The sequence below is a fragment of the Penicillium manginii genome (genome assembly GCF_028828005.1).
Source record: "Penicillium manginii strain IBT 31320 chromosome Unknown utg000007l:1.0-2284322.0:1.0-2285126.0, whole genome shotgun sequence".
Classification (NCBI taxonomy): domain Eukaryota; kingdom Fungi; phylum Ascomycota; class Eurotiomycetes; order Eurotiales; family Aspergillaceae; genus Penicillium; species Penicillium manginii.
Genome location: NW_026643108.1, coordinates 363,624 through 386,959, shown reverse-complemented (window position 1 = coordinate 386,959; position 23,336 = coordinate 363,624). Strand labels below are relative to the sequence as shown.

General features: G+C 50.9%; 9 protein-coding genes across 9 annotated transcripts; 7 read left to right on the top strand and 2 right to left on the bottom strand.

Moving 5' to 3' along the window:
* Positions 1 to 85: 85 nt before the first annotated feature.
* N7533_010067 (uncharacterized protein) lies at positions 86 to 3,007 on the top strand (the record flags this gene model as incomplete). Its single annotated transcript, XM_057106717.1, has 6 exons — positions 86 to 111; positions 227 to 313; positions 383 to 509; positions 579 to 753; positions 827 to 2,783; positions 2,836 to 3,007. 6 exons carry the CDS (start codon positions 86 to 88, stop codon positions 3,005 to 3,007), a joined length of 2,544 nt encoding a protein of 847 aa, XP_056955934.1.
* Positions 3,008 to 4,248: 1,241 nt separating this feature from the next.
* Positions 4,249 to 5,656, bottom strand: N7533_010066 (adenosine kinase; the record flags this gene model as incomplete). Its single annotated transcript, XM_057106716.1, has 7 exons — positions 4,249 to 4,285; positions 4,346 to 4,459; positions 4,516 to 4,853; positions 4,911 to 5,252; positions 5,317 to 5,467; positions 5,533 to 5,548; positions 5,605 to 5,656. The coding sequence occupies 7 exons, from the start codon at positions 5,654 to 5,656 to the stop codon at positions 4,249 to 4,251; spliced, it is 1,050 nt and encodes a 349-aa protein (XP_056955933.1).
* Positions 5,657 to 5,859: 203 nt separating this feature from the next.
* N7533_010065 (DUF1770 domain-containing protein) lies at positions 5,860 to 6,589 on the top strand (the record flags this gene model as incomplete). Its single annotated transcript, XM_057106715.1, has 2 exons — positions 5,860 to 6,168; positions 6,272 to 6,589. The coding sequence occupies 2 exons, from the start codon at positions 5,860 to 5,862 to the stop codon at positions 6,587 to 6,589; spliced, it is 627 nt and encodes a 208-aa protein (XP_056955932.1).
* A 477-nt stretch (positions 6,590 to 7,066) lies between these two features.
* Positions 7,067 to 9,230, bottom strand: N7533_010064 (uncharacterized protein; the record flags this gene model as incomplete). Its single annotated transcript, XM_057106714.1, has 5 exons — positions 7,067 to 8,029; positions 8,084 to 8,452; positions 8,513 to 8,642; positions 8,760 to 8,929; positions 9,042 to 9,230. The coding sequence occupies 5 exons, from the start codon at positions 9,228 to 9,230 to the stop codon at positions 7,067 to 7,069; spliced, it is 1,821 nt and encodes a 606-aa protein (XP_056955931.1).
* A 1,129-nt stretch (positions 9,231 to 10,359) lies between these two features.
* On the top strand, positions 10,360 to 11,356 carry N7533_010063 (60S ribosomal protein uL2; the record flags this gene model as incomplete). The annotated part of the gene is made up of 3 exons (XM_057106713.1): positions 10,360 to 10,408; positions 10,573 to 11,150; positions 11,219 to 11,356. 3 exons carry the CDS (start codon positions 10,360 to 10,362, stop codon positions 11,354 to 11,356), a joined length of 765 nt encoding a protein of 254 aa, XP_056955930.1.
* A 1,388-nt stretch (positions 11,357 to 12,744) lies between these two features.
* Positions 12,745 to 13,506, top strand: mpt (putative DNA repair and transcription factor Ada; the record flags this gene model as incomplete). The annotated part of the gene is made up of 1 exon (XM_057106712.1): positions 12,745 to 13,506. One exon carries the CDS (start codon positions 12,745 to 12,747, stop codon positions 13,504 to 13,506), a length of 762 nt encoding a protein of 253 aa, XP_056955929.1.
* Positions 13,507 to 14,875: 1,369 nt separating this feature from the next.
* N7533_010061 (uncharacterized protein) lies at positions 14,876 to 16,335 on the top strand (the record flags this gene model as incomplete). Its single annotated transcript, XM_057106711.1, has 5 exons — positions 14,876 to 15,002; positions 15,056 to 15,223; positions 15,284 to 15,680; positions 15,736 to 16,105; positions 16,159 to 16,335. 5 exons carry the CDS (start codon positions 14,876 to 14,878, stop codon positions 16,333 to 16,335), a joined length of 1,239 nt encoding a protein of 412 aa, XP_056955928.1.
* An 805-nt stretch (positions 16,336 to 17,140) lies between these two features.
* N7533_010060 (putative RSC complex subunit (Sth1)) lies at positions 17,141 to 21,629 on the top strand (the record flags this gene model as incomplete). The annotated part of the gene is made up of 4 exons (XM_057106710.1): positions 17,141 to 17,233; positions 17,320 to 17,611; positions 17,684 to 21,327; positions 21,393 to 21,629. 4 exons carry the CDS (start codon positions 17,141 to 17,143, stop codon positions 21,627 to 21,629), a joined length of 4,266 nt encoding a protein of 1,421 aa, XP_056955927.1.
* A 571-nt stretch (positions 21,630 to 22,200) lies between these two features.
* N7533_010059 (uncharacterized protein) lies at positions 22,201 to 23,181 on the top strand (the record flags this gene model as incomplete). Its single annotated transcript, XM_057106709.1, has 3 exons — positions 22,201 to 22,243; positions 22,339 to 22,745; positions 22,840 to 23,181. 3 exons carry the CDS (start codon positions 22,201 to 22,203, stop codon positions 23,179 to 23,181), a joined length of 792 nt encoding a protein of 263 aa, XP_056955926.1.
* Between the last annotated feature and the right edge of the window lie 155 nt (positions 23,182 to 23,336).

Sequence of the window (23,336 nt, the reverse complement as noted above, 5' to 3'; positions counted from 1 at the left end):
GCCCCGATGGCTCGACCATTCCTGCATTCATCTGTTGTCGCTGTAGCCATCTGACCGGTGCGGTCTACGGTGGTTTCACGGGAAAATGGCATCCTTCAAGGATGCGTGGAAGTCAGTTCTACCTTAACTTAACACCTTTCCCCCTCCCCTCCTCCCTCGCCCAACCCTCCGGAAGTCGGAGATGGTCGATGTGGACTGTGGACTGAATCTAATCGATCGCATATAGGACCGCGCTCAGTTCTGAAAGCGAACTGATGCGATGCCTCACCCAAAAAGAACCCACCTTCGCTGAAATCTCACACTTTCTATCCGAGTCAGTCAACGCCGCACACTTCCCAGCACTTACGGCCCAACTCGTCTAATGCCAGTACTCTCTCTACAGGTTTCGCACCATATGTCAGAATACTATTCTGCTTGACTTTGATACTGCCCGCGACACCGATGTCGAGAGTCGCTTGTGGGAAGCGCATCTGAAAGTGAACAATCGGTTTCGCAAGTTGCTTTCTCGCGTGAGTGTCGCTGGATGAGGGCGGGATAACATATCAGGCCCAGTGAACTGACCGGTCCGATTGACACAGTACCGCGAGGAGAACGTAAGGAAAAAGCCGGTGGAGAGACGAAAGCTTGAGAAGCACTACTTGGACTTCATCAAGTCTAGTCAACGATTCTACCGTGGCTACATCCAACACCTTTCATCGCATTTCGGCGGCATCGTCGAACTGGAGAAGGTCGCGCGCAAGTTCAACTTCGAGAGTATGAATCGTCTATTCCCCATTATCGTGCGCTGCACGAAACAACACAAGAACTAACTCGGAAACCCCTCTAGATTTGTCCGCACAACCTCCCGTTCCCGTAACCCCCGACCTGCACAAGCGCATCCTTCAATCTTGCCATGCGACCCTCATACGCCTCGGCGATCTTTCCCGCTACCGGGAAACCGAGCTCGTCAGTAAAGACCGCAATTGGGGACCCGCAACTGGATACTATGATCTAGCCTCCGTGATATACCCCGTCTCTGGTGCGTCACATAACCAGTTGGCCGTGATCGCCCTCGCCGATGGCAATCATTTTCGGGCGACTTATCATCTCTACCGAGCGCTTTCAACCCAAAACCCTCACCCTGCCAAGGGTAACCTTGAAATCGAATTCAAAAAGGTTATGAATTTATGGGCCAAGAAGGAGCTGATTCGTCCCGAGGACGCCGGAATCCCGGGCAGAGCTCTCGCTCCCTGGTTTGTCTATCTTCATGCAAAGTGCTACAAAGGAGATGATTTCTCGGAGCATGACGAGCTGGAGAGTGAGGTCATGAGCCAGCTCGCTGTCGAAATCCGTGAACGGTCTCTTGAAGGGACACTCCAGAAATTCTGCCTTATCAATATTGCCGCAGAAGACTTTGCCAGAGCTAGATCGCATGAAGAATCGGTATTAAGCGCGCCCCTGTTTTTCCAACGAATCAATGTGAAGACTTTCTTCACCTTGTTACAAATTCTTCTCGTTGAACTCGAGCGATTTGCAGCTGAAGATTCGAGTACTAGCAGCAAAGATACCCTAACCGCTAGAAACGGACCTGACAAGATTACCGTGGTTGCGCGCCGAATTCTTCCAGCGTTGAGACAATACAGCTCTTGGCTCCTTGTCACCAATGAATTCCTCGTTGCACAGAAGGATGAGAAGGATTCGGCGCTCTCAATCCAAATCCAGGAATTTTGGAAGATTTACGCAGAGACCTTAACTCTTCTTGCATCTACTTTTGATGTCGCGCAGCTCCCGGAAATCGACTATCTTCTCGAAGATGATGAAGAGAGTCTTGGATTTGTTCCTCTCGATCAAGCAGCCACATCCCGCCGGTATATCGGCACGAATGGTCAGCTCAAACCGCGAATGAATGATCCGGGCATCGAGAGAAGTCATCCAAACATGGAGATGCTCTACAGAATCCGCGAGTTTGTCATAGATGGCCTTGACCTAGTCGTGGGAAACAAAATTCCAATTGCATTGATTGACGATGAAGACAAGAAGACATTCCTCTACCGAGAAGACGGACTGCCAGCCCAGTTTTTCTCAAGTCCTCATGGCCATCAGCAGGCCCTCTCGACCCCGATAATCGAACGAGGAGATATTCCTCCCATGGCTCCAGATTCGAATTCTGTCGCTGAAGGCCACAGCATGTTTGGTGGATCCCAATCTGCATCAGCATCCATGTCGGCCAACATGCATCGTATCGTGGAAGATGTGGAGCGATTGGTTGAGTCTGACACTTACGAAAATGCGCCCGATATGTCCGGCCAATATGCGTTCTTAAATGAGCCACGAGACATGCCCACGCCTTCGGCTCCAGCGGTGTCCACGATGAGTGCGTTCGCATTTGAACAGCCTACGCCACAACTTAGAACATCCATTCCACCTCCTGGGCTTGGCCCTCCCAATCCCGGTGCAGCGGAGTCCCTTCGCGCTTCAATTTCTCAGTCCTATTCACCACTTCCGGCTGTACCTGGAATGCCCAGCATCTGGAACACATCGTCGCCTACGCCACTGAGAGAGGGTACATCTCCCCGCACGCCTCCTGGCCTGGGTCCACAGCCTCAAATGCATCCCATGGCACCCCCGAATGTCATCATGTCCGATCGATCACCATCTCAAGGCCAGACTGGAAATGATCTTCTCCGGCAAAGTATGATGGCGCAGACTCAATCCTCTGGCTTCTTTGACCCGGCTGGATCGGTGCCTTCCTCATGGATCCCCCCCAACCAATTTGTCAACGACCCTTCCTCAATCCGTCCCAGGTAACTGGGATGCCAATAACTTGAGCCGCATGAGCTACTCTTCGTTTCCCAGCCAACCTAGCTCGAGCGGGTTGCCAAATCAAACATGGGCCAACGAAGCCTTTATTGGAAGCGGTCTCCCAGCAGGCGGCGGGCCTTTCAGCTCAGGTTTCGGCGACCACCGCAAATCTGCTGCTCGACTTGGAGCCGTTGGGCAAACTCCCCCTTGTGGGCAGGGAGGCTGATCAAGAAGTAGATATGCTTCTATGCAAAGATAACACAAAGCATCTACAGGCCATGCATCCTCGAATCAGCTATCTGAGTGAGAAACATCAAAACCCTCCCAGCACGCAGCTAGACCTTCCCTCCAATCATGGCATATGTACGCCGTTTTAACACAGCTCACCAAAGTGCACATGCGAAACAATACTAAGTTAGCTACTCCATTTTGCATTCTGAACATGAGAGTCGGCTCTGGTCATTGCGATCCAATGGTCCTCTGGATAATCACTCTATCCCAGTAACGCATACACACCAATGATTTCGAAGCTCAATTGTTCCTCTTCGGGGGAATGGCTCAGGGCATCTGATCTTTCTCGACTCCTCTCTGGCAGCCCTGAGTGTGTCTTGTACCTTCTCACTTGATTGTTTTCTCTTTCTCTTTTTGTCCGAGAAGGGCAATGCCTCTGGGCTGTCTGCGCGTTCAACACGCGACATAGTGCGCAGTCGAGACCTGGAAAGTGACCGCTCCCCCTTGTTATGCTGGAGGACACGTTTCGTCCCATGGATTCACTTTTGGTCTTTTTCCCCCCTTCATGCGAAGAAATTTGTCATTTCTCAAGCAATCCCTTTTTACCTTTTTTGATAGCCTTTGTTTTTTTTTACTGTTGAGTTCGTCGGATAGAATGGATGGATGAATGGCATAAGGCAGCTATTGGGTGGGCCGTATCCAATGAACATCGTAAAGTTCCTCGTCTGCAGTTTCAAGTTCTTTTGGCCAAACCTTGAAACATATAGTAAACTAGTATAGATAGTGCTACTTCAATGCCCGTAAGCCATCAATTAAACAAATTGTAACATTCATTTATCTTGAATCATTCGTTATGTCGTTGTTGAAAACGAGATCCATCGAGAATCCGTTCATTCGGCCACCAGATTTCCATCCCCGATATTATCATGGTGCTTTAATCACGTTAAGTGTTTTGTAAAGGGACAACGGAAGAATAAGAGTAGAAAAGTAGAAAGGTGGACAGGATGTCCAAAGGACAGAGCCTTGATCTTTTGACGTTAAGTCGTTTTTCTCGATGTATAGGAACAGAAAAGGAAATTTGGGTATAGAGGGTTGAATCATCCAGGGTTGAAAGGCGCATGTTCAGTCCAATTGTTTGGGATTGAGCTGCGCCGAGATCTTCCTCGCTAGGTCGATCTATGTGTTGAAAATCTTCATTCATAATCTATTCTTTTAATGTTGGAGAATCGTCACCGCTTAAGAGCGGGAGTAGGTCTGCTTGGGGGGGGGGAAGCTACGTATCGATGTTAGCATGAAGCACTTTCAGCCCGGGTCATCAAGTGGGAAAACTCACGAAGGTCCAAGCTCCTGGATGCTCTTGCTGGCCAACCACTGACCCATGTCAATGCTGTCCTCAAGAGACTTGCCAGAGACAACACCAGCGCAGAAGCCACCGGCGAAAGCATCACTGTTGATTCCACTTTTAGTCAAGGACAATTGAGTTTAAGATGGGATGGTACTTACCCGGCACCGTTGGTGTCGTTGATGGCGTCCTTGGAGATCTCGTGGACGTTGAACTGCTTGATCTCAACGCTGCCGTCGGCGGAGGCGATACCGACAACGGTGGGCTCAGTGCCCTGGGTGACAATGGCAACACGAGGACGCTGAGTGTTCTTCTTGGGGAGGAGGGCGAGCTTCTTGGCGATCTCGACAACGTCCTCGGTACCCCACTCGTGACTGGCAGCGTAGGCACGAGCCTCGGTCTCGTTACAGAAGGTGTAGTCGGTGTAGGGCAGGACGGTGTCCAGTTGCTCCTTGAAGAACTGGGGAATGAAAGGAGCAGAGAGGGAGAGCATGAAGACCTGGAGTATCTATGTGTGAATAATTGCTCGCACCACACAGCGATTGGGTGTACATACCTTGTTCTTGGCAGCGGCCTCCTCACCGAGAGCCTCGATGGCAGGGACACAGACAGTCAGATGGTAGCCACCGACGTAGTAGAACTGAGCCTTCTCGACGAGAGACCAGACGTGGGGCGATTTCAAGTGCTCAATCTTGTACTCGTTGGCGGCAGCGAGGTGAGTGCACATGCTGCGGTCGTGGCCAGTGATGACAACACCACACTTGCCAGTGGGCTGGTTCTCATCGACGCGGTACTCGGTGTGGACACCGGCCTCCTCGCAGGTCTTCTTGAGGATGTCACCGTACTTGTCCTTACCAACACAGCCAATGTACATGACGGAGTTCTCGGGGAGCATGTACTTAACATTTCGTCAGTCTCTTTTGTGCAAAATCTTCAATCAATGGAACAGCAAAGTTCCATACCTGGGCACCACGGGCAGTGTTCTGGGCGGCACCACCGGGGATCAGCTTAGCGTCCCGGGCGAGGAGGTCCTCATAGATGCCCATGTGCTGCTCCTCAGCGAGGATAGCATCGTTGGGCTTCAGGCCATACTTCTCAAGGAAAGCGGCATCACTAGGGAAAACTAATCAGCAATCTATATCGATAAGACCCAGCCTGATAGAAAAGTCCCATCATACCCACGAGCCTGGATGTCTGGGGAAAGTCAGCAATCTATACAATTCGGCCAGAAAGGTGAACGTATCACATACCGAGGAGAGGGTTCTCAAGAGCGAGCAGAGGGTATCCTTGGGGAGCAGCCATTTTGAAGAAATTAAAGATCGAAGTGAATTGAGGGGAAGGGGATGAAGATGAGGGCCCAGCAACCTTGGAGGGCTTGGAGGGGCATCTTTCTGCCGGGCGGAAGACCTCCAAGGTTCGCGCCCAGACCAGTTAGTATGTGGACGGCTCCAGCAACCTCCCCAAACATCCAGATCTAATCCCCGATATCCCATTGACCCACCATCATGTCCAACCCTGCAATGGAAATCTCAGAGACGATTCAGGCGGGACATATCCGCTCGAATCCTTCTCCGACTCACGATATCAACCCCCCTACCGCGGCCTCGGAGAAACAGCCCGTTGTTGTTGGTCCGGCGTCGGACGCTGGCAGCCTCCCATCGGACTTTGTTGACCCCAGCCGGGTCATTCGTCCTGTACGCCGGCGTCAGACGCTTCCTCCGCTGCCAGACCTTCGCTTTGAGCAGAGCTATCTTGCCAGTATCAGAGACGCCGATACCTGGGGCCGCGTGGCGTGGATCACTGTCAGAGACCAGGTAAGATATGCTGCGGAGCAAATAAGAACTCCGAGAGAAGGGAGAGATGAGAGATCAACGGCCTGAAGAATATATTTATCTAATAGCATTTCCTTCTATCCAGGTTCTCCTCCCTCTCATTCAAGGCACGGTGTGGACTCTCGCGCTCTCAGGGTGGCGCTTCTGGAATCGCACCGCCTCGCTCAGCGGCCAAACTGTCGGCAGCCGAATCCGCAGGTGGTGGTATGATGTCAACAACTGGAAGCTACCTCCTATGAAATGGTCCCAGGATCCTAAGCTGGCTGAGCAAGTTGGAGATGTAAGCTTATCCCTTTCCCCGTTCCTAGGGTTGCAGCCCATTTTGACAGAACATATAGAACTAACGGTGCCGGAGTTCTTGCAGTTCTACGAGGCTCAATTTTCCAACGCAGGGTCCGATTGATAGGCCATGGCTTTGACTTGGTAGCATGGCCAGGACCTTGACGGACCATGACCTGCTCCCCTCCACTAGCATCATCATAAAGGCGTTTGGTATTTTCTTGATTCATGGCTTATTGGGTGAAGCCTCTGTTCGATATCCCACCTCTTAGACTAGGTCTTTTTTCTTGATCTTCGATCAAAAATACGTGTACTACTCATTCACATTCGAAAAACAATTGTACATTATACACTGGCACTACCGTTTCTTTTATAGCAATAGCATTACAAAAGTATGGTATCAATCAATACTAGAAAAGTCGGTATCATTTTCAATTGGAATCTTTCCAAGTCTATTCACAACCCAAAAAGGCAGCTACAAAGCAACTATCAATCCCATTCCAAGTAAACCTTGATTTCAGCCGGAATCATCTGGTAAAGGTCTGCTTCAAGCGCATGCAAGACCCATACGCTTAGCCAGTCGAATTTCAGCTTTAGTGGGTTATGTTTGGGGCAACGCGTCTCCAGATTGGCCCTCCGTACCAAAATTGGGACGAATCGAGCCATTTGACTCGGTTAGATTGTTGATATTGGGCTGGTCGGCCGGGGCAAGAGCTGGAGCATTTGGAGCCAGGGGTCCGGTCGATACCGGCATAGTGGATGCTGCCAAAGCTGCCTGTTGAGGTAGGGGTGCAAGGGGAACGGATGAGGGCGTCTCGGTTGACTGTGCTGGCTGTGCTGGTTCCGACGGGTTCAACATGGACTCTGGAGCGTAGCTTGGGCGGGGTTGTGATACGGAAGCCGATGAAGCTGTCCGTACTTCGACTTTAATCATTTCATTCTGGGAAGCGCGTCGGTCAGGAGGAGGCTCATCGACTGGAATAGGACTAGACGGCACTTTGCCTTTGCCATACCGAAGCTGGACAACAAGGCTATGCGGTTCTCCATTCACAATTGATTCATCGCCACTCATATGTTCTCCTTCATCGTCTCCCTCCATGGCGTTTTCATCGTCGTCCCCGTCCTTCCAATCATTTCCACTCTCATTTTCATTCGATGCGCCGTCCGATTCATCTTCTATGTCGCCCGCCGCATAACCAGAGTAGCCATTAGGATAGGTAGATGTGCGAGCTCGTTGCGGCCTCGTATTGTCTTCGTCCTCGTCCTCGGAATCTTCGCGTTGGCCAGTCAGCAAAGCCTCTCCATAAAGCCCTCCGGCACGGGACCGGATCTGCCGTCCACTGGCGGTATAACGAGGTCGAGACGGTTCAGCCGGCGTCACGGTAGTAGAAGTATTGCGAGCGGAACGCCTAGAGGGGCCCTCGTCCGAGAGAAAATCTTCGTCGTCGGAGTATGTATACTTTGTCTTCTTCCCGCGGGTCCGACCTTCGTACAAAGAGAATCCGGGCTCCGGGCGGGCGAATGCAGCTTTGCGCGCAAGACGGTAGTCGCGACGCTTGCGTTTCTAAGAGAAAATGGTCAATCCAGCCCTGTCTTCTGTTCTAGGTTATCAACCTACATCTTCTGAATTCTCGAAGCGGGGAATCGCATTCCGGATCTTCTCGCAGAGCTTCTTGGAATTTGTGCCTTTCTCTTCTTGCAGTCGATTGGCAATAAACTGCAACTCTGGGATGTCTCCAGCAACACTCCACCAACTAACGTTTTTGAGGGCGGGGTTACTTTCCCGGTATAGACGAAAGTGGGTATCATCCATGCCTTCAATCAGCCAGTATCGGCGCTTCAAGCTATCGCGACCCCATGGTTGAACGGACAAAGGCTGGTTGAGGTCATCATCATGGCGGGCTTGCTTATAGGATTCCTTCAGTTTGGCTTGGATCGCATCGGATGACGAGAGGGACCAAAGAGCCAAGGATCTCAGAAGCTCGATCTAAGAGAACCCCGTGTTAGTATCAAAATTCAATGTTTTGCCAATGATGTGGCAACATACACGTTCTTCCGGCTCCATCGTCGCAAAGCTGCGACCCCCCGAGAGGGGACTCTTGCCTGCCCATAGCTTGGGCCACTGTGACTGATGTGTCTGAATAGCCTCCTCCAGCGGCCGTGTATAGTGGTTTCGCCTGCATCAGCGAGAAATCGAGTTAGCGATTGCTGCTATAATCAATTGACAGGCGGCGATCCAAAGCGCATGTGTTGAAGGATGCCGCGCGGGATTGGGCATTGGGTGGCGGCCATACTCAACATCCTTCTTGCGGTTCAAAACAAGGCCCAGCAATGCGCAAAGCAGTCGCTCAATATAGTCTCCGGGTGGGTTGTCTACAGCTCCTCGTTCGATATCTTGAGGGCCGTAATGTGGGAGTGACTTGGGGAAGGCTTCATCAAACCGCGCGCGGAACATCACGATGAACTAAATATTGCGACAGTTTAGCAAACGTGTCATCGAAAGAGGTAAACGCGTGGTGGACGTGTCTGTTGACGCGAAAATAGAGATTCAATAGTTCTGCCAAGCGCTAACTCACAGGAATACTTGGGTTGTCCGCAATAACGTATTCATGCGGTGGTGACGGCTCTCGTTTGGGTGGCGGAGTCGACGACTCCTTCTTGAAATACTTCGCGATGCCTAAAGGCTTGTCAACCTCCATGGCTGTTTCGTCGTCGGTCGGCGGTGCCGACGATAATGATGAGGAGTCTGAGTCTGAGGGTGCCATGTTGGAAGTGGTGGTTGTGAAGGTCAAAGGTTAAAGTTGGGGAAGGCGCGCAGGAAAGAGGAAGGCGCGATGGTCACGTCGGCAATGGCTCCTGCCTCGCGCCCGTACGTCGAACCATATCATTCTCATTTTAACAGCTTGATTCCTCACGATGTGATTTTAAATTTTGAAATGGATGGTTTTATCTTTGACGAGATATGACTAGAATTACAAGGAATTCAACTACTGATCGAGTATCAAATGCAATGGTTGTAGATATTAAGCTGTACCTACATCCTCGGCTTAGAATCTACAAGCAACCTGAAGGTGGCGAAGAGACAAGCCGTATCAATGGATAAATTGAACGCTTGGATACAATTTAAGTATAGGTATATGATACAATGACTACTTCAAGGGACTTGAACATATCGTATATGTTGTGAGTCCCGGTATTCTATTGGACCCTTTCCAACCTCTTTGTAGAAAGTACCTTAACCCATCAACTTGATAATCATGAATATTGACCAATTGCTTCTCACAGAGACCACCAAATTTAACGGTACATTCATGGTGAGGAGATTTCTTCGGGAAAGAAATGACAGCAGCCTTGGTGTTGACTATGCTATTTTCATTGCCGCTGACTGCAAATATGTATATCGCTAGGGGGTTTGAGGGATCTCCGCAAGGCCAAGCCAAGCAAGTCAGCACGGTCACTGCGTCAGGGCTTCGGTGGAGGTCACGTGTAATTATGTCAGCTACAACCCCAACTAATGCCCTGAACACAATCATCAGCTTCAGGCCTAGAAACTCGTTAGTTCGTTAATAAAAGATATTTAGTGACTTTCACGTAATTCCTGCATTTATAGCAATACTATAATCTGCCCATTCCAGCCAAGTTCTTTAGAATGAGAATGAAATTCCATCTTCCGGCTCGCTAACCTAGTCAAATCGGGTTTAGCCCGTAATGCTTACCTCAGCGCACCCAATCCCAATTTCCCACAATGGGGCATTCTCCATTGATTCGATTTCTCGTCCTCACGACAAGCCTATCTTCAATTCGAGGTACGACCTTTCCCTACCACACGACTCCGTCAATATCGGAACTCGACTGTCAACTTCCAGATACTAACCTCTCACACAGACAGTCGCCATGGGTCGCGTTATCCGCAACCAGAGAAAGGGCCGTGGCTCCATTTTCAGTGAGTTCGATCGCAACAACCTATCCAGCCCATCCAATCCATTCGCGCACACATTTTTTTGTTCGGCTTTGCACACAGGACGGCCAGGAGAATTGGAAGCGCCAGGACACTCCGCAAGACACAGGAATTGGAATACTGATCTGGAATTTTTTCTTCACCTACAGCGGCCAACACCCGCCTGAACAAGACCCCCGCCCAGTTCCGTACCCTCGACTACGCTGAGCGTCACGGATACACCCGTGGTGTTGTCAAGGAGATCATTCACGATGCCGGTCGTGGTGCTCCCCTCGCCAAGGTCCAGTTCCGCCACCCCTACAAGTTCAAGATGGTGACCGAGACCTTCATCGCCAACGAGGGCATGTACACCGGCCAGTTCATCTACGCCGGTAAGAACGCCCAGCTCACCGTCGGCAACGTCCTGCCCCTCGCCTCCATGCCCGAGGGTACCGTCATCTCCAACGTCGAGGAGAAGGCCGGTGACCGTGGTGCGCTCGGCCGTACCTCCGGTAACTACGTTACCGTCATTGGCCACAACCCCGAGGATGGCAAGACCCGTGTCAAGCTGCCCTCCGGTGCCAAGAAGGTCATCAAGAGCACCGCCCGTGGTATGGTTGGTATCGTCGCCGGTGGTGGCCGTACCGACAAGCCCCTGCTCAAGGCTTCTCGCGCCAAGCACAAGTTCGCTGTCAAGCGCAACTCTTGGCCCAAGACTCGTGGTGTTGCCATGAACCCCGTCGATCACGTAAGTTACGCTCCATCAATCGAGTTCGCTATACGCTGCAGTATCTCTGACCTGTCTTCTCTCTACAGCCTCACGGTGGTGGTAACCACCAGCATATCGGTAAGGCCTCGACCATCTCCCGCTACGCCACCCAGGGTCAAAAGGCCGGTCTCATTGCCGCCCGCAGAACCGGTCTGCTCCGCGGTACCCAGAAGACCAAGGATTAAGCGTGATATTACGTGGAGTTTTCTTTGTGACGGGTTGAAAATGGACTTCTGCTATGAGACACATGTACTTAGGCGAGTGCGGATAAGCGTCCCATGCGCCCTTAGCGAATTAAGGTTGTGGCCACCATCTTTTTCATTTATCAAATCAAAAAAGGTGATGGAATGGGGTCCGGAACTGGCCTCATGTCAAGGCAGAACGGAAAAGTCAAAAAGCCCCCCTGGGGGATTGGAAATGATACACCTTTGAAATTCATCTGTCCTTGGTCACCCTGTAGACCAACGTAGTTGACCATGTGCCTCGGTGCTTATGAGGACTGTTGGCGATTCCACATACAGAGCATGTCGAAGTTCCTTGATGTCAACTTTAATGTCTTGGATACCTCCTTGGAAGCCCTGGGTCACGGTAGTGAGTAGCAACCTGATACATGAGGCTTTGCTGTGGCACCACTGGGCTGGCATGGTCGATTCATGATTGGTGACGCATCTCTCATATTCTCAAATCTACCTGGGCAGATGATTGCGCGGCGCACTGCTGTAGGAGCTGCTCTTTGATTTCAAGTTGTGTTTTCTCCTTCAACTTAGTAGCCCTAGTGCCAGTAGTAGTGGCAACTATTATCCATGTAGGTGCCCAGGTAGGCACTTATTACCACTGGTAGTTCTACTCTACTAGTAGTACTACTAGTAACAGAGCCGCCTGCCCATGTCAGAGCCCCGGTTTTTGAGGTTATACTTAGGTAGTCATAATACTACGGCCAGAATACGGTAATATTTTACAACTAGTACCTAGGTAGTAGTACTACTAGTAGTAGCAGCCTTCACAACTTCAAGCTGAAGCTCCCGACTCGGAGGTCTGGAGGCAATTTGAGCGTATCCTAGGGTTGAAAGCAAGATCTTAATAATATTATCAAGTAGTAATACGACATGAATACTATTTTCGTTCGAAATACGATTAGAATTCCATCTTGAAGGTTCACGTGATTGATAGCATGAAATATATATGTAGAAGTGGGTTGCTATTATTACCAGTAGTAATATGCAAACTCCAAGTTCGTTGAACTTCAACTTGAACCTTGAAGGTTTAGTTTAAAATGGATCTTCAACTGAGATGAGAGTCACATTTGATAAAATCTGAGGAGCAGAATCAATGATTGAAAATAAATTGGAATGGCCTCCAGGGCTACGATATGCCCGATTCACTTGGAATTGGTTGGATGTGCCAGTGGCCGCTGATTGGCCAGTTTGAGATCAAGACTGAGCCATCGAGCTTTGGCTCGCCTACCAGTATTTCATCCTTTATTATTCCCTTAGGAACTCAACATGGTGTCCTTATAGATACAACTACCTCAGATGGAACTTGAAGGTATCAGATTCCCCAATACCTAGATACTATGGTTTCAGAACATACCCGACAGAAGATTCCCCGCCTTAACCGATCGAGCGATGTCCTCACCTCCGCACAACGGTGGCAAGCCGTAGTCAAACGCGACGCAACAGTCGACAGTTTCGTCTACGCAGTCCTAACCACCAAGATCTACTGCCGCCCCTCGTGTTCCGCCCGGCTGGCCCGGCGCGCGAACGTGGAATTCCACGACACCCCATCACAGGCAGAGGACGCAGGGTTCCGACCCTGCAAGCGCTGCCGGCCACAATCGGGACGAACGGCGGCTCAAAGCAACCCACAAACCGCCATAGTCTACAAGGCCTGCGAGCAGATCCGCGACGAGCTTGCAGCAGGGCTGAAACCGCGGCTTCAGGATTTGGCCGCACAGGCTGGTCTGACGGCGTGTCATTTCCATCGTGTCTTTAAAAAGCATACTGGCGTGACGCCTGGGAAGTACGCTAGTGGTCTTATTGTAAGCACCACTACTACGCGGCCTTCGTCTTCGCCGGATGTCTCGACGCCTGATACACTGCCTACCAGTGAATTTGAAACATTGCATGACGGGTCGAGGATAGAAGGGAAGCTGGATTTAGATATGGGGGATTCTTTGGTGCCGCCTCTGAGTGGTCTGTTGGCGGTTGGGTCTCCTGTGAGCATGGATCCTAGCTGGGGGGAGTGGAATGAGTTTGATCTCTTTTTTGCTACTGAAACGGAACAGATGTCACCGCGGGACGTTTTGTCGATAGACCCCCGCATGCTCTTGACGTGACCTTGATGAAGGGAGTTGAGGGGAATCTCGGAGATTGTATATTGCCCTATCGGGTACGAATACGGAAGATGGAGATATGAACATCAGTACGGAGTACAGTGGGACACTGTACGGAGTGCCGTTCCATTATGTTGTATTAATTCGGTTGGGTTCCTCACCCGACCAATCACTTTGTTGGTACATGACTTTATGATGGATGAAAATGAACAATCGATATGATGTGGAGTCACTCTGAAAGTACTTAGCCCGCCAGTCCGTAGGCAACACAGATGCGCCAAGGGGTACACGGCAGAGCAAAGTGCTGATTGTACTAAAGTCAATGGATTAGATCGAAGTGGCTTTGGCATTGCCACCACAAAGTGTACCAGCAAGGGGAGAACTGAAACACTGAAACACCGAGGCAACCAGGGAAGAGGGTAAGGAGGAGGCTCCGTGCACGGTGCGTACGCCAACCGTTGGGGTGAATGCGATCGGCCAGCCTGTCATGACTGATCTTCTTTGTTGATCGTCTGCACGGGACAGTACATGGGTACTCCGTACACATGTACATTCCCATGTACCCATGTACCTATGTCCCCACGAAGCCAGCTGGACCCTGTTCCTCTGTGGCGAGATTTATCTCCAACCAGGAAGAGACATGATAATTATAGCATGGATTTTCCTGGTCTTCCAATTGGAATGGTGTAGCTCCACCGTCGCCCCACCAACGCGTGTCACAGATTTAGCCGCTGTCGAGGCCTGGACTTTTAAAACAATGTGTACTTGTCTCAGGCTGAAAGACACTACTCCGTACGGAGTAACCATAATGGGGAAAGAAGACACGAGAGCACAAAGGGGGGGGTTATGTGGGAGAAAGAGAGGAAAGAAAGCGCTAACCTTGAGCACTGCCAAATAGGGTAACCAAATAGGGCAACCCCGTAACATAGTACATATTGTACATAGGCCAGACCAATGGCATTCCCCACCGATCGACACCGTCTATTGTACATCTGCATGCAGTGAAACACACTGGGGGGGATTCCAGAAACTTTTGGTGGCGCTAATCATTTTCAATGGTCATTGCGTTGCCCTAGCCTGGTGGTTGGTCTTTGGGGCTTTAATTTTAGAGTGTTCCTAAAGGTTCCCGGCCAGTTTCAATCGAGGGGCTTCTTTCCTTCTCCAATCTTCTCCTTCTTCACTCCCCTTTTCCCTTAGACCACTTTGATATTCTTCCCCCGCTGCTTGCTCGATTTCTTTCCTCTTCTCACATTCTCTTCTCTAAAATTACGAGGACAACACTCATCCGACTTCACTCTCTTCACCCGATTCGGCTTTCACCTCAACCTCCTCTCAAACCCCCCCCCCCTCACGATTGTGAACCAAACCAATCATGCACGTCAATAAGAGAATCGGCCGCCTCAAGCAATGGGCAGGCGAGCGCATGGGCGGAGAAGTTAAGACGAATGTCACCGATGACTTCAAAGCCATGGAGACGGAGATGGGCGTACGACATGAAGGTAAGGGGAGGTGAACATTTATTCTCCGGAGCGGCACTAATATCTCGTCATAGGCGTTGACCGCATTCATAAGTCCATGACCGCATATGTGAAAGCCATTTCGAAGCGCAACGAAGGGGATGATAAGGAGAAAACCCTCCCCGTGGCTCACCTGGGCACCAGCATGGTTAGCCATGGAGAGGATTTCGACGGGAACTCTGAATATGGCCAGTGCCTGACCAGTAAGTCACAGCACCAGTCCCTCCTGAAGCCATAATAAAGGTAGCTAACCCATGTTGTAGTGTTTGGACGGACTGAGGAGCGCATCGCTCGCATTCAAGAGATCTACATTGGACAGGCGACTTCAAGCTGGCTTGAATCCCTCGAGAGATCTTTGACTCAGATGAAAGACTACCAACAGGCTCGGAAGAAGCTCGATAGCCGCCGGTTAGCCTACGATACTTCTCTTTCCAAGATGGAGAAGGCAAAGAGGGAGGACTTCCGCGTTGAAGAAGAGCTCCGCTCTCAAAAAGTGAAATACGAGGAAGCCAATGACGACGTGATCCGCCGGATGCAGGACATCAAAGAGGCGGAAGTTGATAATGTTATGGACATGGGAGCATTCCTGGATGCCCAGCTTGAATACCATGATCGGTGCCGTGAAGCACTAGTCCAACTCAAGAACGAGTGGCCTGGAGGGTGAGTAGTCTTGATTGAATTTCTTCCCAGTTGAGCCTTGCTAAAACTGTAAAAGTTCTGGTCGGGGACCATCTCCAGCTCGACGCACTACACGAGCTCGTTCCAACACTGCCCATTCCTATCAGGAACGATATGATCCCGTGCAGGAGGAACTGACAAGTGCCGTGGAGACTCGTCCTACTATTCGGTCTAGCAAAACGATTATGACGGAGATGCCAGCCAGGGAGCTTCATCCAAGCAATGGATTCCCCCGACCAGTCCTCAGCCGAACACCCACTTTCGAAGGACCCGCACAGCTACGCCATGAACAGGCTCCAGTAGCATCGCAATGGATTCAACGAACCACCAGCGATACCTTGACGGGGCAGAGAAGTGTTCCCGCCCCGGGACGACCTTTCGCTAGTGATCCCTATGCCGACTCTGAGGTCAGCTCGTATGGACGATCCAGTCCCGAGCGTAGCTACGGGGCTCGATCTAGCTCGCCAGCAACATCACATGGAAGTGTGGCATCTCGACGACCGAGTGCGACAGCATTGAACAGTGGAACATTGACCAAGAAAGCACCCCCTCCCCCTCTCCTCCATCTCGATCCAAGAAGCCCCCGCCTCCTCCTCCACCGATGAAGCGGACTCTACTGGCGGGAACAGATGCGTGAAATGAGTGGGAGGACTAGTGGGTTGAATGGAAAGTGCATTTGATTAGTTTTTTCCAGCATCGGGGTTTGGGAGTCTCTGGGATTTTGTTGATCTGCTTGCACTGAGTAGTTACTATTTGAGTTGTTTCTTTTATTTGTCCCCGTATTCGTATATACAGTAGTGCCTTAGTGCCTTAATGCCTTAATTTCTGCCTTAGGCTATCTGGTACCACAAATGCCCATTGGCAGTATTTCTCCGCCCGGACTCAGGTGACCTCCACAGATCCCGTGACTCCTCGCCACTCCGTTGTAACGCCTGTCGATTTTCTGCTCTCCTCTGCGAGCACCAGGTTTCCCCGAGCGAGTCGCGCAAATCGGTCCCTCCCATCGTACCCCATCCATCCACTTCACCCTCCCCCCATTCGCGTCGTCTTAGGTGTCGCTAGACCACCAGGACGTGGTGTCTTCCGCCCTTTTATTCGCCTTCTTTGATTCCCCTTTCATTCCTACTATTCCACCTGGTACCCGCCCCCCATACTCCATCGATCGCATCCTCGGAGCTCCGACCACGGGCCCCAAACATCACGCTTCCCATCGCCAAGAGCCCCGACGAACACTTTTTCGTCGCCTTTACCCCCACCGGCCCTCCCCCGTCGCGCCCTCCCCTCCCCTGATCGCGCCTCGCACCCCCTTCTCTTCCTGACGCGACCGGGTGTTTCCCCTAGTGGAGCCCGTGACTCCCCAGTTCAGACCAGCCTCGACGCATTGAATCAACCCCAACGCGTGTCCAATTCACTTATGAATTAAAGTAATACGCGCAAACAAGATGGCTTCGCTGCAGTCGGCGCCTGCTATGGCGCCTAGCAATATGGGATTGCCACCAAACCTGACCCAGCAGCACATCCAGGAGGCTCTGCAGGTTCGTCTCCCTCCAATCTACAACAAAACCCTCCACCACCAATGCTTTGAATATTGGTCTTGAATCGCGTCTAACTTTTCCTTCAGAAGTATAAGCAGATGCAAGAGCAGGGTGTCCCCCATGACAACCCGGAGTACCAAAAGTATCATAACCTGCTCTCTGCTGTCCAGCGCCAGCAAATGTTCCAAAAACAAAAGATGGCCGCGCAACGTCAACAACAACAGCAGCAGCAGCAGCAACAGCAACAACAGCAACAGCAGCAACAGCAGCAACAGCAGCAACAGCAGCAACAGCAGCAACAGCAGCAACAGCAGCAACAGCAACAGGGGCAGATCAATGGTACTCCTGGTCCTGATGCTGTCACCAATGGTGCCCATGGTGCGTTATCATTATGTTGAGTTTGCATTCGTCTTGTTTGATTGTTCACATATTAACACACCTAATATCTAGGCCGCACTGCCTCTACCTCCTCTGGGACTGGCCCAGCCAATGATGCCAATGCTGCTCGCAAGCCAATCACTGTTGGAAGCGGCAGCTTCTCGCCCGAGCAACTCGCAATTCTGCGGAACCAGATCTTCGCTTTCAAGAAGCTATCCAAGAACGAGCTTATTCCCCCTGCTCTTCGCCAGCAGCTTTTCGCCGCGAAGAAGTTCCACACGCCTACCCCAACGGAGAATGTCTCTGCTGCAGAGAAACTCGTCGAAAGTGCCGACAAAGATACTCACGAGAAGGCTCCCACTCAAGCAGAGAGCGATATCCTTACAAAGGAATGGTACAGCAGCTACGAGGTACCTGAGAAGTTCCTGGGAAAGATCTCATACCGGGATCATGCCACTCTGAAGAAGCGCGGGCGTATTCCCGCCTTTTCCACCACCTTCCTTGATCGAGTTTCAATTGACGAGGACCGAGAAGTCGCGCGCTACAATCGCATGACTAGCCGTGCCAAGGCCATCCAGGAACTCCCTGTCAACGTTGGTGTTTGGCATGCCGACAAGAGCGATGCCCCGAGCAGTGACTCCGCGGCGAATACGGCCCTTCTTATCGAGTATAAATCCTTGAGCCTGTATGAACGCCAACGGATACTCCGCGACAAGCTCCGACGGGCCATTGCGCATGACAGGAATCAAGTGAACACTGCACAGCAACGCCGCATGAAGAGGCCATCTCTTCGCGAAGCCCGAATTACCGAGAAGCTCGAGGCCCAGCAACGTTCCGCTCGCGAATCAAGGGAGAAAGAGAAGCAGAATGCTCAGCTGCAAGCCCTCTTTAATCACCGCATGGCGCTCGTCCAGGCCACAGATGGCAATCGGACCCGCATTGATAAGCTGGGCCGTTCTATGTTGCAGCACCAACAGTTCATGGAGCGAGAGGAACAGAAGCGCGTGGAGCGCACTGCTAAGCAGCGTCTCCAGGCCCTCAAGGCTAACGATGAAGAGACTTATATGAAGTTGCTCGGACAGGCCAAGAACTCCCGTCTAGACCACCTGGTCGGCCAGACCAATAAGTGGATGCGCCAGCTCAAGGGTAGTGTCCGTGAGCAGCAAGGCAGAGGTCCAGCGGAGGAGGTCGACGATGATGCATCCGGCGACGATGAAACCAACGATTATTACGAGGTCGCTCACACTGTGAAGGAAGAAGTCACCGAACAGCCAAAGATCCTTGTTGGCGGTACCCTCAAGGAGTACCAGATCAAGGGTCTCCAGTGGATGATTTCGCTGTACAACAATAACCTGAACGGTATTCTGGCAGACGAGATGGGTCTCGGAAAGACTATTCAGACGATCAGTTTGATTACCCATATTATCGAAAAGAAACAGAATAACGGCCCATTCTTGGTTATCGTGCCCCTCAGTACATTGACCAACTGGAATATTGAGTTCGACAAATGGGCACCCGCAGTCAGCAAGGTCGTCTACAAGGGCCCCCCGAATGCTCGCAAACAACAACAGCAGCAGATCCGCTGGGGCAACTTCCAAGTTCTCCTGACGACGTACGAGTACATCATCAAAGACCGTCCGCTTCTCAGCAAGATCAAGTGGACTCACATGATTATTGACGAGGGTCATCGAATGAAGAATGCCAATTCGAAGCTCAGCAGTACTCTGGCCCAGTATTACAACAGTCGCTTCCGTTTGATTTTGACTGGTACACCGTTGCAAAACAACTTACCTGAATTGTGGGCATTGTTGAACTTCGTTTTGCCAAAGATCTTCAAGTCCGTGTCGTCTTTTGATGAGTGGTTCAACACACCGTTCGCTAATACCGGCGGTCAAGACCGCATTGATCTGACTGAGGAAGAACAGTTGCTTGTCATTCGTCGTTTGCACAAGGTTCTCCGTCCTTTCTTGCTCCGTCGTCTCAAGAAGGATGTCGAGAAGGATCTGCCAGACAAGCAAGAGCGTGTCATCAAGTGCCGCTTCTCTGCTTTGCAGGCCAAGCTATACAAGCAGCTTGTTACTCACAACAAGATGGTCGTTAGCGACGGCAAAGGTGGCAAGACCGGCATGCGTGGTCTCAGTAACATGCTGATGCAGCTTCGAAAACTATGCAACCATCCTTTTGTCTTCGAGCCCGTGGAAGATCAGATGAATCCTACTCGCATGTCAAATGACCTACTTTGGCGTACTGCAGGAAAATTCGAATTGCTTGATCGCATTTTGCCCAAGTTCCAGGCCACCGGCCACAGAGTCCTTATGTTCTTCCAGATGACACAAATTATGAACATTATGGAGGACTTCCTTCGCTTCCGTGGTATGAAGTATCTTCGTTTGGATGGCGCCACCAAGTCTGATGATCGATCTGAGCTTTTGAAACAGTTCAATGCTCCTGATTCGGAGTACTTTTGCTTCCTTCTTTCGACACGTGCCGGTGGTCTGGGTTTGAACTTGCAATCTGCTGACACTGTCATCATTTATGATTCTGATTGGAACCCCCATCAAGATTTGCAGGCACAAGATCGTGCCCATCGTATTGGACAGAAGAACGAAGTCCGCATCTTGCGATTGATCAGTTCTAATTCCGTTGAAGAGAAGATCTTGGAGCGAGCCCAGTTCAAGCTTGACATGGATGGCAAGGTCATTCAAGCCGGAAAGTTCGATAACAAGTCCACTAACGAGGAGCGAGATGCACTTCTTCGGACACTCTTGGAAACGGCAGAAGCTGCCGACCAAGTCGGAGAGCAGGATGAAATGGACGACGATGACCTGAATGAAATCATGGCACGCGCCGAAGGCGAAGTGTCCATTTTCCAGCAAATCGACAAAGAAAGAGCGGCTACTGATACATATGGGCCTGGTCACCGTTATCCTCGTTTGATGTGCGAAGATGAGCTGCCGGATATATACATGCAGGAAGACAACCCCGTCCAGGAGGTGGAAGAGACTGAAGTGTACGGCCGTGGAGCTCGTGAGCGCAAGATCACAAGATACGATGATGGGCTATCTGAGCTTCAGTTCCTGAGAGCGGTGGATGCCATGGAAGGTGGCGAGGAAGATGCACCGACTTTAGACGAGGTCGTCGAGGAGAATGCTCGCCGTGCTGCCGAGAAGGTCGCTAATAAAGAAAAGAGAAAGAAGAGGGCATCGGGTATTGTCGAATCTTCCCCCGATCCGTCAATTGAAGATTCAGAAACCCCCAAGAAGAAGCGTCGCCGTGGTCCTCCGCCCAAGCGCAAGGCCGATGAAGTTGCTGAAGAGACCCCGCAGCCCAAACGCAAGCGTGGTCGCCAACCGAAGGTTCCAGACACCCTCAGCAGTTCCGACCGTGCCACCCTGAACCGCATTGTTTCCAGCGTCCTTCAGTCGCTCAAGGATATGGAGCAGGAAATTCCTGCCGAATCATCCGATAGCGAGGAGGGCCCACTGGTGCGGGCAATCATTGATCCATTCATGAAACCCCCACCGCGCTCGCAATATCCCGACTATTACATGATCATCAAGAACCCTATTGCAGTAGAGACAATTGAGAAGAAGATCAAGCGGGATGACTACCAAAGCTTGAGGGAGTTCCGGGAGGACGTTCACCTGCTTTGCCAGAATGCCAGGACATACAACGAAGACGGCAGTCTCTTGTACCAAGATGCCAATGATATCGAAGTGAGTGACCATATCAAAAACACTAAGATACAAAAAATGTTCAATTTACTAATCATGAAAAATAGGACAAGTGCGTGACGGAGTTGAAGAAGCAAACGGAGGGTCATCCTGAGTTTGCAAACTTCGATGACCCTTCCTCTGTCCTTGGTGACGGCCAGTCAACCGGCGCTGCCTCGGGAGCCGACACCCCTATGACTGCCAGCACACCTGGCCAACCCAAGATCAAGCTCACTTTCAACAACTCCAACTTCGACAGCGCCAGCACCTTAAACGGAACTGACCCTGATGCCGATGAAGAATGATGAGCAATTGCTGTCTTCGATGTCTATTTTCTACTTTTTTTTTTTACGCCTCATGTGCCAGCCATGTTTTCACCTTGGAGTTTCTTTTTTGACATCGAGAGATTAAGTGTTTCGACTGTTCTGCGGTCTGGAAGGGGCGTTTCCATGAGTATTTGGGTTGGATGAACCCGGAAAAGGATGTGCAAAGGGTGGGAGCCTGTTTTTTCTCTCAGATCAGCGTCTCATCGGGGGTTTCCTCTTGGCTGGATGGAGTCTAGATGTCGGCCAGAGACGCGCCCCCAAATATGTTTCAAATATGTACCTTTAGTTACTTGGTTACGGGATTCAAATACACTGGATCAACTTAAATTCTTTTCAAGTTTCAATGTTTTCTACAGTTTTCCTCTCTTCTAGTAAGTACCGTAGGTTCGCGGGTGGGTCGACTGCAGCACCAACTGGAAGCTGCCAGTGACGGTTGCAGATGACCTCTCACCGAGTTTTGTATTGCAGTAGTAGAAGACCAATCTCCCATAATTTGAGATACCCCGCGATTCTTCAATAAGCAACCACCTCTATACTCAATTCAACCACCATGTCTAGTAGCAACAAAGATCTTGCAGGCAAAGTCGCTATCGGTACTACTACACCTGAAGCCTCCGGCACATCCAGCTCTTGAAGCTATAACCACCCATCAAAACAAACAGGCACTAATAAGATCCTACTTACACAGTCACCGGTTCCAGCCGTGGCATCGGCGCCGCAATAATCCTCAAGTTCGCCTCGCGAGGCGCAGACGTCGCAATAAACTACATTTCATCCAAAGAAGCCGCCGAATCCGTCGCAACCCAAGCCCGCACCTACGGCGTCCGCGCCATAACCCTCAAAGCCGACGTATCCAGCGAGACCGAAGTACCAGCGATGTTCGAGACCCTGATGAAAGAATTTGGCCGTCTCGATATCGTCGTCAGTAACTCGGGCATCGAGCATTTCGGCTCCCTGACCGAGGTGACGGGTGCGGATATCGATGCCGTTTTCGCGGTTAATGTTAAGGGGCAGTATTTTGTTGCTCAGCAGGCGTATAAGTATATGGCGGATTTTGGGAGGGTTATGCTTACTTCGTCGATTTCTGCTGTGAAGGTGAGTGGTAGCAGCCCTGGAGAGTTGGAGTGCTAGGCTATTCTCGTTCAACGACGACGCCTCTGGGCTTACTTTATACTGACTTTTTGTCCAGGGCGTTCCTAGACATGCAGTCTATGCTGCTTCTAAAGCAGCCGTTCAGGGAATGACTAAGTGTCTTGCTGTGGATTTTGGACCGCGCAATATCACGGTGAACTGTATTGCTGCTGGTGGCGTGAAGACCGATATGTATGCTGAAATGGCCGCGAAATACATCCCCGGCGGTGCGGATATGAGTGAAGGTGAGATTGAAGCCATGCTGTCAAAGTGGTCGCCGCTCGGTCGAGTTGGACTTCCGGATGATGTATCTGGCGTTGCTGCGTTGATCGCTAGTCCTGATTCTCAATGGTTGACAGGTCAGACATTCCAGGTATCGGGTGGAGCGTTTATGGCTTAGAGGTTGGTGACTGAGGGAGAAGGGGGTTTGGAAAGAAATGTATTTGAAGACTAGGTGGATGTTATTTTCTATCAAATGAACTTGAATCAGATCTATAATAAGTTCGAACGGTAGATTATCCGCGTCTGCAATAACCCAGACTGTAAGTAGCATCA